This window comes from Vicugna pacos, chromosome 7 (genome assembly GCF_048564905.1).
Source record: "Vicugna pacos chromosome 7, VicPac4, whole genome shotgun sequence".
Classification (NCBI taxonomy): Eukaryota; Metazoa; Chordata; class Mammalia; order Artiodactyla; family Camelidae; genus Vicugna; species Vicugna pacos.
In genome coordinates, this window is record NC_132993.1 from 1,158,433 (window position 1) to 1,175,601 (window position 17,169).

Below are 17,169 nucleotides of genomic sequence, written 5' to 3' on the forward strand. Positions count from 1 at the left end.
GAAGCTTTTAATAAAATCGAAACATGCTGTGCACAAAATCACTGATTAAAATTACCTTTCAAAATATCCTTCCAGATCAAAGTTCAGCGGTCGACATCAACTAGGTCACCCTGAACCTAATTTTGTGTCTTCCCTATTAAGAAAACTCTGCCACGTTTTTGTATCTTTTGGTAGCTACTAGGAAAGCAAGAAACAACTAGGTCAACAGAATTATATGTTTGTATTAGGGTGGAGGCCAGACAGAAAAAGGACATTTTTCTTTAAACTGAGTCATACTAACACAGCAAAAGTTTGACTTTCAAGTCTATATTTAAAATAGTATCTTGTGTAAGTTATTGTTAGATACAGATCTTGGGAAACTATAAAAATCAACACTTTTTCTCTCACTTTTTTTTTTAAATGGAGAAACTGAGGATTGAACCCACGACCCTGTGCATGCTAAGCATGCACTCTACCACTGAGCTGTACCCTCCCCCATAAATCAATAAATTGATTCCATTCTCACCTTGCACCTTCTGGACAGGAGTTGTAAGTAAAGTGCAATGGTTTTAAAACATTCTCTAGCAAAATTTTTGCTATAGGAACTCGAGATAAATCAGAATATTCAATACTGGATGGAAGTTTGCTGTTAATTAACAAATAGAGAGATCTGTAATACCCTAAAAGAAAAGAGAAACGCAGTTAAAACTTGGTACCTTTTCTTACGAGGAGGGGTAAAAACCGGTTAATTTTTAACTGCTTTTTTATAAATCTCTACAGGTACAAATTCAAGTTCAATCTTCTTCAACTTTTTATTAAGAAATACGCTGAGTACGAAAGCAGCCTGAGATGATGCAAGCCCACGTGCCAGCGCCCAGCACCACCGCTGATCAATTGCAGCCAACCCCACGCCTCCGCTCGTCTGGGAGCAAACCCAAGGTATCACTGTTGCAGTGTATCACCAAAGGTAGAAACTTTCTTTCCCTTAAAAATACCATTATCGCAGCTAAAATGAATTAACAGTAGTTCCTTAACATCACAAACACCTAGTCAGTGTTCAAGTCTCCAGCTGTCTCATGTTACAAAGTTTTATTTAACTAGTTTATGCGAATCAGGATCCAAGTGAGGCCCATATACTGTTATTTTTAAAATTTCTCTCCGAAGCATCCTCCATGTAAATAAGCAGTCGCAGCATGTTGAGCTCAGAGTCCCACCGCGGCCGCCATTCTCCTCACTGACGCTCCAGCTGTCCTGACTGGCCGATGGGGTGAGCCGAGATGGGCTCCCGGGGCCCAGGGGCCACCAGCAGCACCTCCACTATTTGATGGGACGAGATGCCCCAGCCTCACCTTCTCGTCTCCCCATCAGGACTCGCATCAACCTTTCTCCAGGGGTTCTCCCTTTCAAAGGAAAGGGTCTCTCTGGAGACCACAGCGTGGGCACCAAGAAGCCGAGTGTTTCAGAGGCAACCTTCACAAAGCAGCAACAAGTTCCCAAGCTGCATGGGCTCTCTAGGCGTGCGGTGGGCATAAACCCTGCTATTCGCCAATGACGCAAGTCACGCAACCTTTTAGAAACACCCGCCCCTTCCTTACACAGCAGATGGAGTCTATGTCTCATCACTGCGCACGCACGTTTGATGGCGCACATATAAGACACAGGCATCTGCTCGGCAGTCCTCTCCAGCCCTGCGCCTGAGGTACCGTCGCTCAACACTGACCCTCCGTGCTCTATCACTGCACCTGCTTTGTAGCCACCCCAACTCTAACCTCACACACGCTCATTACTGGTGAAACTCAACAAGAAAGCTTGAAAAGACAAAAATACATGGAAAAAACTGTTCTACCACATCAAGAAAACTTTTTTCAAGTGTCACGGCATCATGTAGTAACACCGACAGAAGTGCACACCGAGCAGACTGGCAGCACAGCCAGAGTGTTAAGCACAGGTGCCTGTCGCGCAGCTTCGCACTGAGTCACAGCACGCAGGGCACAGCCGCGGTGCAGACCGCTAACAAGCAGAGCGCTACGCTTCACAGACTAACGTCAGGAGGCGATTTACTTAAACAGGTGAAAAACGGCTATACCAGAGAAGATGCTGGAAGCAGCACTTTCTGCACGGAATTCTGAAACACCTCCTAGTTCCAGATTCATTTAGAGTCATGTCTGTTCCTCAGTCACCGTCTTTACACTTTTATAAAGAAGGGTGAACATTCTCACTGAATGCTTAGCCTTAAATCAATATATAATCATATAACACATCAACTGACATAGTGGACCACTTATAACTACCACTAATTTGTTTTTTAAAAGATCAAATTCTACAAATTTCTACTTACTTTTAATTACCACAAGCTAAGCAGAGTTTCTTTTTTATAAACCCAAGTCAAACAGTAAGTGTGGGATGTGTAAGATGTATAGGGTGTATGAATTTAATTCAGTTTTTACTTTTAAGTTTTAACCTGAGGATTAAACTAGCTAGATTTAACCTAGATTGGTACATTCCGAGAAAACAAAACCAAAGTTATTTATGTTTTTATCAGTAACCACTGCCTTCTAGGACTCCCTGTAGCTCCTTTTATGACTAACATACACGTTTAACATCAGTATTCCTGGAGTCCAGGAGCCCTGCAGTGTCTGACTTGCTACCTGCGAGAACACTGGGAATCAGATTTTCAAAAATGTTTGTTTTATTTTACACTGTTTAAGTCATCATAAAAGTGTTAAAAACCACGTGTATTTCAAAGCCTTTCTGTGAGACAGTGTGACCAACGCGTGCTCAGAGGACTCTCAGAGCCAGGACGTCACATGGCACACACGCAGCCCTCTAAGAAGAGTGTCTCCGCGTCAGTCAGAGAACCCAAGTGAGCCAAGCGTCTTGTTCTGCCCTGCGGAGCTGACGGGACCGACGACGCAGCCTCTCCCCGCCAGTGGACGGTGTGCACCCGGCACCACCGCCCCCCGCAGGCACACGTCGGCAAGCGCGCCTGGGACAGCTTCTGAGAGCAGACGTTCTCCCGCTTCATTGTCAAGCAGCAAGGAAAACCAGGTGGAGAGACGAAGCACGCTTCCCAGTGCTTGGGGGGGGGGGTGGAGAGGAGGACCAACGCTAGAACACAGAGCCCTCCGGGACGCCCCCGACCGAGCACAGGCTTCTGCTCCGAGGGCCCCGTGCAGGGTCCGGCTAGGCGGGCAGCCCGGAGAGGCAGCCTGGCGTGCGGACACCCCCACTCACCATTCTGAATCATGTAGTGCAAAATCTGTTCAATTACTGACACCACATAGCTAGCATCTTGTAAAACAGGCAAGTAAGTGTTCTCGGAAGAAAACACCTCAAGCATCCTCATTGGAAGTGCAACATGCAAACTGTCATCATTACAGTTCTGCAGCAACCTGCAAAAGTGAAAAAAAAAAGTATCACATACCAGACGGCAAGCGTCCCCAACACCTTCCTCAAATTCCCGCCTTCACCGCGAGTGTTCGAGCCATTCTGCGCTAAGCCTACAGCGTGCGGGAGCGCGGAGCACGCCGCACAAGCCGCCGGGCTCACCTGCAGCACAGGCCCAGCAGCCTCTTTATCTGAAACAAGCACGTGAGCCTGTCGGAGCCGTCCAGCTGCTGGACAAACGCAGAGCTGTACTTAATCAGGTTCTGACACGTCCAGATCTGAAAGAGCAGAACAGACAAACCACAACTCTCAGCCCACAAAACACTAGCTGCTTACACAGCACACCAATCCCCTCCACGGGCAAACAGACAATCACAGCAGTCAAATCACGCTAGCAAGGGAACCTTCGAAGTCAGGTTTTAGTTGGTACAGACACGTTTTGGACTCTCCATCTTGAGACAGCACGCCAGCGTTAAGCTACATTACTAAATTTATTACTAGAAGTTCACTTTGGATACTTTCCTTCCGTAACTCCATGAAATTCTGGTAGAAAAGACAAGCACACAGCCCCATTATTCCCAATAAAAGGCCAGATGTGTAACACGGGAGGTGCTGGACGAGTCACTGAACTAGATGGGAGGAACCCTTTCACGACGTTTACGTGTATCAAACCATCGCCGTGCACGTGACATTACCTCAGCTTTATCTGTCAAGTACACCTCAGCACAGCTGGGAGGAGGAAGAGGAGCTGGCCAGAACTGCCCCAGCCCTGGACAGGAGGGCTGGCAGTGCGTCCAGCAAGTGCTGTCAGGAGGCCCATGGAGTCCAGAGGCCGCTCACAGAAAGGGCTCTGAAGGCGCAGAGCCCAGCAAAGACTCGCCTGTGCTTTCTCTGCTGACTTCTTGTTATCTGCTCACCTCGTAAGACGCCTTTAGAACCAGTTAAAGTTGAGGCAGCCTCATCAATGGGCCACATAACCTTCTCTTTGCCCATCACCTTTAAGGAGTTTCTCCTCTGACAGTAACACTTATTTGATAGAAAATGTTATCAAACAAAGCACTAACGTAAGTGTTTTGCGTCATAAATCTGAGCATGTCCTAAGTTAGGTGGAAATAATTCTGAGACCCACTCCGAGTGTTAACCTGCCTACACCAGCTTTCTCCTGTTGGAGCTGCGCGTCTGCATCTTCCCAGGAACCGCTATGACACGAGTACTTTCTGTACCATCTGACCTGTAGTTCATGTTAAAATCTGTACTATCCACTTAACAAATAAAAACGGGAGGTACAGTAAGTTGACATCATAGAACCTAAAGAGCCACTGCAGGAGCGACAAGAATAAGGCTGTAAATACATTAATCAAGGAATGATGTTTCAAGTTGCCTGTGACAAAAAAAAAAAAACCTCAGAGCATTTTATATGAACACTTTCTGAACAGGGGGTTTTAAAATTTTGAATCGAGGTAGAGTTGATGTACAGGTATGTAAATTCAGGTGCACAACACAGTGATTCAGCTTTTACAGGTTAAACTCCATTTATAGTGATAAAGTATTGGCTATATTCCCTGAGCACAGTCTTCTTTTTTGGGTTTTGATACTGGGTTTTTTTTGTAGCTCTGACAAATGCACCACAACACCCCCAAAGTTCTAACTACATCAGACAGCTGCTTTGCTTAACTTTCTGTTGCTGCTTACTAACACCGATAAGTAAAGTTTTACAAACTTCCCTTCTTCATCATCCCTTCTTAGGAAGTCAACTGGGGAGGTGTATCAGGAAAACAAGGGGGTGAACCAAGAAAGAAGGAAGATGCGGAATCAGGAAGGAGGATGCGAAACCGAAGCAAAGCAGAGGTCTTCCCAGGGACGGCAGGCGTGGACAGCAGCCGGTCACTGCTGGGGCAGCTGGGGGAGGGCGCACGGAGGCCCTGACTCTCTGATCATGGGAGATCGTACTGAGAAGCATTTTACTGCTGGAAGGTCGAAGACGACTTTATCAAGAGATCCGAAGGTAGTTAAGTAAACAAAAGTGATGCAATTATTAGCTCCAGAATGATTCAAGAAAACTGCACACAGAAGAAAACAACCACAGTACACCGTTTCAGCAGAGGGCATATTTATAGTCACAACAAAAATAAATAAATCAAGCGAGCGGGGACAGCCATACGTGCTCATGTGTGCACAGAGCACGCCAGGGAAGCGACCACAAGAGGCCGCGCACCTGTGCTCTACGCAGGGACTGGGGACTTACAGGAGCGGCACAGGGGACTTCCCTCTCACGTGTGATGTATTCACTGCTCCTGCATTTGTTTGCAAACTGAGCACACATTCCAGTTCCCTTTCATCTGTGAACCAGGTCTGATGACATCTAACTCTGCGTGGGGTCTTTAGGGCTGGGCAGCGGCCCTCACGTAGCTGTGCTCCGCAGAGACGGCTCAGTCTGTGAGGTCAGAGCGCGTGAAGACGCGACAGATGGCCCAGCGAGAGGCCTGACAGACCCCGCGCTGCCGCACTTTTCTAGCCCTCCTCCTCGTCGTCTTCAGACAGCGAGCCTGCAAGGAGCCTACGCTGGGAAATCCCAGGGCGAGCAGCCTAAGCCGCCTCTGCTGCCTCTCTCGACAGCTCCAGGGCACGGAAAGTCCGCCCCATGTGCCAGCCCGCTCCGTCCAGGAGGAAATGCCGGGTTTTAAAGCCAAACGTGAGCTAAGCAGTGAAGGACCACCACACCCTCTGAACTTCTGTCTCACGTGGGGATCTTTCCAGTATGTGTGTTTGTGTGGAAGGCTTACTCTCACGGCACACCTGTCTTCTATCTTCAGATGTCTGTTACAGGCAAACAAGCATTCCTAAGGATGAACACAGACTTCACCTAATAATCACGCGTGAGTCTCCTAGCACTTCCCGGGAGACCCGGAACGACGGCAAGCCCCGCCTTTCAGACGGCAGCTCACTGCGTGTCTCCACCGTGAACGCGCACTGCTCCGCGTGGCTGACAACACCAGAGCCCACACACTCTCAGAAGCAACACAGTTACACTCCGGCTGTTGCCAGAGGCCCTGGGCTTTGGAGGCCCCCACCGCAGCGCTCAGAGGGAGCACGCTGTGAGCGTCGGGTGCGCTGCCCAGGGCTGGAGGCACAGGCGTGGAGGCTTCTGTGCGGAACAGGTGCTGACTGTCCGGACTGGGACATGGGCACACAGTGGCGAGCACAGCACGCTAGCCTGCCTTTTCTTACATTGGAAATTATCCATAATAAAAAATTGAAAAAACCTACTCAAAAGCTGATTTTTAAAAGGTACAAGAAGGGTTAGTAAAAACGTGGTTAACACTCACCAAACGTTTTGAGTCTTCATTCTGTTTGTAAAAAAACAGAAGCTGCCTCACCAAAAGGGTAAGGTTGGGACCGCTGGCAAGGGAAAACGCGCCACCGGACTGGGACAGGCTCGCGCAGCGATCAAACGCACTTCTCTGGATGGAACACTGAAACCAAACAACACAGAAGCACCGGGCACGTGATCGCATGGTCTAGACGGTCACCAAACGTTGTGACTGGTGTGGGGGGACTGACAGTTAATCTCCGTTACCCGAGGCGCTGTCATCGGTAAAGGGTTAATGAACCCCAGAAGCCCGGCATGCAGCCACAGACCCAAGCGCCACGCTGGAGTCTTCCCCCCCGCCTGCCACTGTGATCTCCAGTGGTGCTACGGCCTGTGTTCCCATTTTATTATTTGAAGCACATACGAGATAAATTCCACTTCCAAGAATCCATATTTAAAATAAGCTTGCACATGCCTGACTCTCTCAGCTTGAAAACAAACTTACTTGCTGCTTTCTGTCTCTGTAGCCTCGAATAAATGATTGGATAATTACTGCATTTTTCAGTCTTCGCCTTTCTTCCTGAATCATATGGGGACAAAAGAACAATCAGTCAGAATCAATGACAATGACAAAGAGCTAGATAAGACTCAAAAAAAAGAGGTATATAATTCACATGCCATAAAATTCACTTCTTTAAGAGCACCATTCACCGATTTTTAATATATTCAAAACTGTGCAATCACCACCACTATCTAATTTTGGAACATTTTCATCAGCTGTCCCCAGTGAAGCCCCTGTACCCGCTGGCAGTCCTGCCTCACCCCTGCCATTCCTCCCCCAGGGCCCCACCCCTGGCATCCACCGATCTCTCTCTGCCTGTATGTTCTGGACACCACGCACACACGGGATCGTAACGTGTGGCCTTGGTGCCTGACTCGTCTCCCAGGGCGGGATGCTGCACCACGAGTCAGTACTTCCCTCCTTTTTACGACGGCTCACATTCTGTTTGTCCGTTTCTCAGCTGACGGACATTTGGGCTCTGTCCGCTCTGGGCTGCTAGGAATAATGCTGCTGTGGTCATTCATGCACAAGTGTTTGTGGGGACGTAGGATGTACCCCTAGGAGTGGAATGACTGTCGGAGGAAATGCTAGACTATCTTCCACTTTACAATTCTACCAGCACAGTAAGACTTCTTTAAAAAGTTTCTTTTTAAATATAAAAAGAATAACAGACAACACAAACATCTATTTTTAAAGATGTTTAAAACTTTGTTTTCGAGCAGAAAATTCCAACTTATCTTGACTTGAGACTATCTGTAAAATTTTCAGTGACCCGGCAAAATCATCCAGTCCTCATCATCACCATAGCCGCCGTGGCTGTGACTGTCTGAGAAGCGCCTACGTGCCCGCATTCGCACAGAACCTGTTCAGGTGAGTGCTACTCCTGCTTTAAAGACACAGAAACTAAGATTTCCATAAAGATGAAGTGATGCTGAATGATGTACGAGTCACAAGGTATAACCAGGTGACACTAAACCCTGTCTTATCACAGGACATGTTTCACATCTTCTGTGAATGTCGCCTACCAGGCCTGAGAGGCACACACACTCCCAGCACCTTGGGGTCGGAGAACACACCACCCAGTCACGAAAGGGCGCTTTCTGAGCTCGAAATGCGGTTCGGGAACCTACTCATAACTATGATGAGTCTAAGAGCACTTAATTAAACACTCATGTATCATCCCACGAACTGTCAGAACATTTGTTTTCATTCAGTCAGTTGTTTGCTGAGGAGGAAGTCTTCGGAACACGCCGGCCGTCCGGCAGATGCCTGGGAAACAGGTTGACCCTCCCAAGGACTGAAGGCCAGCTTCAAACCGGCTCACCCCGACAGCAGTTATAGGCGACCTGTCCCTCTCCCTGTGGCCTGCCAGAGCACATGTGAAGCTCTCCAAAGAGAGGTCACGTTCTAGGGCCTGAAGGTCTCACTTCAGTTTAGAATGTGCAATGTCTGGTGTTCAACCAGAAATAACTAGGCCAAAGGCAAGAAATGAAAATCAACAGGACGAACAGAACAAACGCATGGGAGCTCCAAATACTGGAGTTTAAACACTATCTTTAAGAAACTACAATTATGTTCAAGAAATTAAAAGATAAGAGAATCAAAGAAAATTCTAGAACTGAAATAAAACCTGAAGTCCAGAACTCAATGGGTGCATTTAGCTATCAGACAGTCCAGAGGCCAGAAGCTAGATGAGCAGAAAGCACCCAACCGAAGCACAAACGTCCGAAGGGACACACGTCAGCAGAGAGCACAGGAGACACACGGGCCATGAGGCAGAGCCTGGACGCCCTCCGCTGCGCGTCCCAGAGGAGGAGGAGAGGCAGCGTGCAGCAGAAGCACTGCCGGGAGACGGCTGGCGGGGAATCCCCAGAGAGGGTTAGACACACCAGCCAACACACAGCTACCCCACCTGAGCAGCGAGTCACTAGTGAGGGCAACTCTCTCACCGAGGGACCACCGGGTCGTTTCTGGAGACATTTCTGGTTGAATCAGCCGGGGAGGCGGTGCTGGGGCATCGCACGGGGAGAGGCCACAGATGCTGCTGAACACCCAGCAACACACAGAACAGTCCCCACAACAAAGCATTGCTCCGTCCAAAACGTCAACCAGGCTGAGGGTGAGAAGCCCTGCCTGAGAGCTTCCGCGCCTGCTGTTCCCTTAACCAAGACTGCTCTTCCTCCAGCTTCCCACAGCTCTCCTTTCTCATCCTTCAGGAATTCACTCAACCCTAACCAGCTCAGAGACACCGTCCCCAGACACCCTATCCACAGCGGCCTCCCCAGTTTCAGTCACACTCCTCCCCAGTCACCGCTGCGGCACCCTGACTGACGCCTGTGCTCCACCACCCAGCAGAACACTGTCCTACCTGCCACCTGCACGCTCAGCAAGCAGAACGGTGCCTGCAGCATGACAAACTCTCAGTATTTCTTAGGCGGGACTGAATGAATTATTAAAAAATGAAACAAAAACCTATCTAGAAACGCAGGCCACAAGACACCAAAATCGCTGATGACTCAACAAGTAAAGCCATTTTAGGAAGTTATCTCTAGAAAGATGAAACATAAAATAAAGAATAAAACAGCAAATGCCCCTGCTCCTCTCATCTACTTTGCTTCTTCACAGACAGCTCAGACACCTGCCGCGACACTGAGTCCTCTCCCTCTGCTTGGTCAAATACAGACACGACATACCAAGGCTTCCCAGAGCTTCTGGAAACCCACCAGGAGCACGCAAGCGACCTGAAGGCCCGCTTTCTCCCTCTGTTCTGGAAGCTGCCCCTTCAGCCCATCTTTTCCACACTGGTTCCAGGATGGATGACTTACTGTGAAACCCAACAATCCAGAAACGTCTCCCAAGTTTAATATGCAAATAAACACACAATGAATGAATGAATGAGTAGCGCGATGCCACACGCAACACACCTGTATCTGTAACAGTAAAACCAAGACTCATTTAAATGCCACAGAAAGTGCTCCTTGTGGAGACTATCACAGAACCACTGTTACCTCTCTCTTTCTTCTCTCTTCCTGAGCACGATGCAGCAGAGAAGCCTTTTCTTCCTGCACAGAGAGAAAAGATGAAGACTATAATTTCAAATTCTAAAATACTCTCGTACAAAAATACAGAATGTTCCGACCCAAAAGGATTCGAAAGATCATGCAATCAAACCGTCTGACATAACGAGAAATCTGAGCCACCAGAGGTTAAACGGTTTCCCCACTCCCACTCCCAGGTCACAGATCTAATTAAACTTGGCACTTCAGTAGTTTTTCTAGGAATCAATCTGATTTCTTACACACATGCACACACACACAAACACACACACTAGTTTAAGTAAAACTGGGCGGTCTGTGTAAGACCAGTGCATTGCACACACATCAATATCCTGGCTGAGCTCACACTAGTTTTGCAGGGGAACTTAACTGACGTGAACAAGAGTCCTTTCTGTGTTATTTCTAACAGCTGCATGTGAGTCCACAATTATCTCAATTAAAACCTCAACAGAAAAATCAATTTCTTTATTGTTACGAAGTTTTTAAAATTATTCTCATCATAAGTAAAACTGTATTTTGAACAAAATTGCCTGATATATAGAAGGAACTGAAACAGTAAAGGAGAAAGTTAAACATTTCACATAAAATAAAAATACTGAAAGACAGCCTCCTTCCCCCAGAACAGTCCCAGCAGGCTAAACTATATGTGAATTTTATTTTTGCAAATTTATAAAATTAAAGTCTAAGATACCAGTGTATGGATCATTAGAAAATTCAACAAACTGAACTTTCTTAACACAAATACACACCCCATCAGAACAGTGTCAGAATGCAAGTAATTAAGTCAATTTAAACAGTACACTGATACGTGAAGGAACACACAAGGTGCAGAATGAGGTTTCTCACTGACAAAATTTAAAGCCAAAGAAATAAATCCTCAATATTTTCCATTACAGAAAATTCAATCTCCTGAATTCAAATAAGGCCTTCATCTACCATATTAAAGGTCAGAAAAGTACTTTGTTTCTAATTAATTAATTAAAAGAAGAGGGGAATGGAAAAATCTCAAGCAGAAAGTGCAAAGTTGCGACGCTCAGAATTCTGGAAAGCTTCTAGATAAAAACACAACCATATTCCTGGTCATTATCTTGATGTATGAAAGAAGTGGTATGAAAATGCCTATAATCTCTTTTCCTTTATTCCATTTGTCCAGATTCAATATGTGTTCATTACTTGGTTATAGCTAAAGACTTAAGATTTCTTAAAGTGCCACTGCTGTTACGACTGTGAGAAAATATACGTAGTGTCTGACATTAAATGCACAGTTTACCTTTAAAAGTGGTCCACGCTGGCAAACAGTCGGCAAATTTACTCCACACATAGCTCAGTCCTAACCCAGAAGCCCCATGGCTCAGGGCCCCGCCTGCACCTCACCTGTGTCCCCACCATCTGCTTCCAGGTCTGGCATGTGCAGGTATTCAGTATTTACAAAGTAATGAATGAACGTTTCCTTTAAGTAAAACAAAGCAGTCTAAAAGAAAAGTAACCATTCAGCTGAAAAGCACTTCTGAACACCTGCAACACAGCACCTAGGCTGCAATATTTAAAAAATCAAAACAGATACTAATTATTAAAAAGCGTAACTGGATTCTAACTGGACACTTAGAGTTTCCAGAAACTCTGCTCTAAGTCTGCAGCCTGCTGTGTGCAGGACTGTGACGCACAGGGGCCCGTGTCGGGCGTGCGGAGGGCGGACATCCTTGGCCTTTGATGGCCTGCAGGGCACTACTAAATGTGAGCGTCATTCTCTTGCCCGTGCTCAAGAGCTATCAAGATTCCTCCTTAAAAAAGTTCATTTCAAAAATAATAAAATAAGCACAGCGAGCATATCCAAAGTCTTGGGCACACATACAGAGCCTGGCGTGTGACTTCAACGGCAAAAGCGTATTTTAAATGTTAAGGCCTTTCAAAGAGCACTCGTGCTCCCTGCACAGTTCACAGAGGAGGAAAGGTCTACGGGGGAGTCCACCAGGGACAGCCGGCTCCAGGGACAGCACTAGCAGCTGCCAACACTGACCTGTCCGCACCCGTCCCCGGCCCGAGCACAGGAGGACGAGGGGAGGCGCAGGGGCCACCTGAGGACAAACACGGGTGGCGGAAGCACCCCCCACGTGCTGAGCGGCACCCTGCACCTCTGGGCTCGGCTGGGGCTGTATCCCTCAGCACAACTCTCTAAGGAAGTTCTGCTGTTCTTGTCCATAGACGACAAAAGTGAGCCAACTCCCAAACTCCCGACGGGTCCAGAGCCTAAGTCATCGAGCAGTGTGCTGTTTACTTTGAAAAAGGACAATAAATATGATCATATAATTTCACATTTTGAGGAATTTAAGAAATCTTTTATCTTCATAATATGTAAGTCATCTGGAAGGTATATCAGAAAAGAGACTGGTGGGGAGGGGGAGGCCACAGGAAAAAACTTTCTGATCACCAAAATGTGGCCTGAGTTCTGAGTGCAGGGAAGCAGGAGGGGCTGAGAAACAAAGGGGGCAGCACATCTAGAAAAGGCCAAGCAGGTAAGCAGAGAGTCCCGGGGCACGAAGGCTGCCACCAGGAGCCAATTCAGCACAGAAAGAAAAGCGTGGCGGCGCACCATCCACGTCTGTGAGCCATGCCCACCGTCACGGGGCACCCGGGCTGCAGCCGAATCCCAAACCAGAACCAGGGCTGCCTCCTGTGCTTCCCGCCCAGGGACCGCCCTGTTCAGTCATCTGAGGAGTGAGAGGGCCATGCTGGGGACTGGAGAGCTGGGAAGTAATAAACGCATTCGCTCCCGAGGAGTTCCTGGTCTGTCTGGTGGGAGATGCAGCAGCCTGTTACTGAGCACCTCCCTGGGGGTGACACAATCAGGCCTGAATCAGCGGGCTCGGGCCCTGCCCCCGTGAGCACACATCTCACACAGGCAGGCGCTGGGTGCGCACCGCACCGACTCTGCCCCAGAGCACTCGGAAGAAAAGGTGAACTTGAAAGAAATCTTGGAAGGATGTGTTCAGAAGGACGACAAGATGGAAAACACAGCAGCAGAGGGAGGAAGCCCATGAAGCGGCAGAAGCGGAGGGACAGCGGGGCGGGAGGCAGGGCTGACCTTGACCTCGGAGACTCCTTGTGGGAGTCAGAGGCCAGAATAGAGGATGGAGCTGAGACCACCACCTCTGGCTACAAACCTCGAACCAGGACAGCTGGGACAGAAGGGAGGTCACGATGACTCTGAAATTCACTGACTTGAGATTCTCTGGGTGGAGAGCCAGGAGACGTGTGGACGGACCGTCCAGGGTTCAAGCTGCCCGTCATCTGAGTTCAGACTCCCCCCATGGCATCACTCACACGGGGCAGCCACACCCTCAAAACAAACAAAAATCAGTCTAATAATCATTTCCTAAAAGACCACTGAACACTAAACAGAACCATCTCTTCTCAAAGCTCAGTTATTGAAGTTAACCAAACTCATGTAAAGCTACTATACTACCCTCACTCTTCTCTTTCGTGGTAGCCTATCTGTGAGCATGATCTGAGAACTGCCAGCGGATCATCAGAGATCAAGTTCAGACAGCCTTCAGCACAGCAATTTCATGGCCAAGCGTCTCCTCCCTTTTCTCCCAACTATGTCCCTCATACCATCTCCAGATGCTGCCTCCCACACATCCTGCCCTCCCAGCCCCTTCAAGCCCCCAGCGCTCTGCTCCTTACACCCAGGCTGGCCTGCCCTCCTGACACTAACACGTGCACCCGGTGAGCACCCGCTCCCCTGAGAGAGACCGCGTGAATGTCATCTCTTCCATGGAGCACGCCCTGGAAGACCTCGCCCACCCCCGCGCCCCACAAGGACCTGGTGGGTTCCCCGATGTAGAGACTGCTGTAGCACACCTGGCGTTCACGGACGTGTACCCGGAACACAGGGCTGACCACTCAACATGCAGAAAGCGACTACCTGCGCGGGTCCGGGTCACGGAGGCCAACATGGGCATCACCCACAAAAACGTGGCCACCCAGTGCTGTGGAAGGTCCCTCCAGCAGGTGACGCCACAGAGCCAGTGTGGCTGTGACTGTTCCAGAGAAGAGCAGAAAGTAAGAAAACAAAACGGACTCCATCACTGAAAACAGCAGGAATGGGTGATCACAGTGCAGCAGACCTCACGCCGGCCCAGAGCAGGGTGCGTGGCGCACAGTGCGCAGGAGGAGCCCCTCTGATAAGCACTGACGGCCTGCGGGAAGACACCAGGCTGCCGCCTGCCAGCGTGCTCCAACCGCACACAGCTGATCATACAGCATTCAGCAGGGTCTGTATCTACGTGCCTAACAGGAGCTCCAGGATTTGATCACATAGAAAAGTACCTCTTTAAAGAGAAAACCTTTTTTCTCTTACTGACCCTGGAGAGTGGAGAGTGAAGGTAACTGTAACTGTATTTATTTGTTTCTCCTTTAATAAATTATGAGTTCCTTAAGAAGAGCCTGTGCCTTATTTCTCTTTAAAATCCTGGTGGTTAGCAATGTGCACAATTTTATGATTGAAGGATTAAATTTAGAAAGCATAAAGGTAAAATTGGAAAACTGAAGCTTAAAAGATTTTCAAGTTGAAAAACAAATTCATGATAAATAAAGAAACTAGCCTGCACAGCTACCCTTCTGCAGAGGCCGACATCAGAAAGCCCTATGCCATCCTGCCAGCACTACTTGGTGCCACCCAAGTCAGAATACTGGCCAGGCAAATCTTAAATCCAATGGACAACTCCAACGTTCTACATTCTCTCGGGACGTCAACAAAGAATTTCAAAAATACTGTAACATCACAAATGTCATCACTATTCCTTACCTACGCAGCCGCTCATTTTTATAGTCTACTGCAAGACACTGAAGCCAGGCCCCGTGCTCTCCAGCGGGACCTCGACTCTCTCCGTGAAAAACGAGTCCTAGGTGCACAGGCTGCTCCTGCAGCCTCCACGCTGCTCGCGCTAAGCATGCAAACCCCCTAGAGAGAAGCCTTTAAGCAGCTCGCCCACAGCACAGTCTCGACTAGGCATGCAGAGTAATCCACGCCATACACCTTCAGTCAGTAAGAGCAGAAAGACAGAGGGACTGCAGCCGGAAAGGTGAGGAAGAGCATCTCCTCTGAAGAGGCGTCAAGGAGAGACCTGCCTGTGGTCCACAGGGCAAGTGGGCGCTCAAGCTTCCGCAGGCAGGCTACAGTTCAGCCACCTGCTTTCAACACGAGTGCTGAATTGACACCATTAAAAACTACTTTTTTTTTCTTTTTTCTTGATATGTGGTCAATTTACAATGTTGTGTTTCTGGTGTGCAACACAGTGAATCAGTTAACACACACACACACACACACACACACACACACTCCTTTTCGTAGTTTTTAATTATACGCTATTACAAGGTATTGAATTGGGTTCCCTGTGCTGCACAGCAGGACCTTGCTGTCTATTTTGTATGTAGTAGTAAATATCTGTAGATCCCGAACTCCCAATTTATCCCTTCACCCTCAACCCCTGTAACCACCAGTTTGTTTTCTATGTCTGTTTCTGTTTAGTAACTAAGTTCAAAAGAGTTAAAAAACAGAAACAGACTCACAGACACAGGAACTACTCTTAAATATCCTGGCATACATGAGACTCACAGGACTGCCTTCTGCATAGAGAGGTCAAGTTTCCGGTGCTACGACAAGGGACCAAGCCCCTTACTGAACCACCACAGTGTTTCCTACTATCTTCTGCTTTTCCAGTGACATCGTGTGTTAAGTCCGTGTTACTTTTTGTCACAAAGTCATCAACGGATTTTAAAAGATGTCCTCTGATTTATGAGTTAGATTAAAAACGTCCTCATGGACTTGTTTATTCAGCTCTCAGCTGACGAACAGTCACGGATTAGCTGAGTTTGTAACTTCGGGGGCTCTCAGTCCGCCCTGAGCAGCACCAACCCCACCTTCCCTGGGAGAGTAGCAGCTGCTCCCCGTACCTGGCTCGTCTCCAGGTGGACAAAGAACTCTGTCCCCGAACAAAGGGATTTTACCAAGCACGCAATTTGCTTTGTCACTAATCACCACTTTTAATCACAACTTTCTGTGCATTTGGCCAGTTAGCAGGTCCAGCCTCTGCCATGATGTGTTCTCAGCTTTTGCACTTTCCATTCCTGTCGCCGTGTGCGCTTACTTTTATTCTGATTAGAAGTCTCCTGTTTCTTCCCAAAAGTTTAACAAGCTTGGGGTGGCATGCTTATGGTTTCAAAAGCATGGTTTCACACTGGAATTTGGTTCATCATGGGATAGGCTCACTCTCTCAGCCAGTCCAAAAAAAACCCCGAATTTCAGAAATCTTCACTGCATTTGTTTGATTCATGTTTTGTATGCAGGCAACAAATTTACAAAAATAAAAGCTAGTTCCAGTGGGTCATTAAAGCAATCAACTCTAGCACCTGAATTTATAAGACAATCTTCACCACTAGGCTTTAAAGGCAACACTGCCTCTTTACCGCCCAACCTGCAGCCAGCCCTGCAGTCAGGCGCAAAAATAAAGGCACAGGCCCTCAATTCACAATTCTGAGTTCCTACACGTGGCTCGAACTGGTAAGTAAGTACCAACTTCCGAAAGTGAAAAATTCACCCTGCTGCTGCTGCAAAAAAAATTAATAAACAAACCTACTACAAGGCACAAGGAGCTTCTGCGTCCAGGAACCTTCCCGAGCGAGGTGGACCAGGGCTGGAGAAACGGACCACCTGTGGTCCACCCCGGCCCACCATGATGCTCCCTCCTCCCTCCTCAGGAGAGCAAGCATTTCAGGAAAACCACAGGTTCAATATCCTAGCTGTATTCTTCCATCAGGAGTTGAAATACACACTACGAAAAAATTTAAATGTTCGTTCACATACCACCGGAACC

At 47.9% G+C, this 17,169-nt stretch overlaps 1 protein-coding gene across 4 annotated transcripts in view; it reads right to left on the reverse strand.

Moving 5' to 3' along the window:
* Positions 1 to 17,169, reverse strand: part of UBE3C (ubiquitin protein ligase E3C) — a 100,483-nt gene that overhangs the window by 66,395 nt on the left and 16,919 nt on the right. For all 4 annotated transcript variants that reach the window (XM_072964053.1, XM_072964054.1, XM_072964055.1 and 1 more), the window contains exons 2-7: positions 10,247 to 10,300; positions 7,182 to 7,256; positions 6,693 to 6,839; positions 3,529 to 3,644; positions 3,214 to 3,371; positions 506 to 659 (exon numbers count right to left, since the gene is read on the reverse strand). In XM_072964053.1, coding sequence (XP_072820154.1) covers positions 506 to 659; positions 3,214 to 3,371; positions 3,529 to 3,644; positions 6,693 to 6,839; positions 7,182 to 7,256; positions 10,247 to 10,300 — 704 coding nt within the window. The remainder of the gene's footprint in view (positions 1 to 505; positions 660 to 3,213; positions 3,372 to 3,528; positions 3,645 to 6,692; positions 6,840 to 7,181; positions 7,257 to 10,246; positions 10,301 to 17,169) is intronic.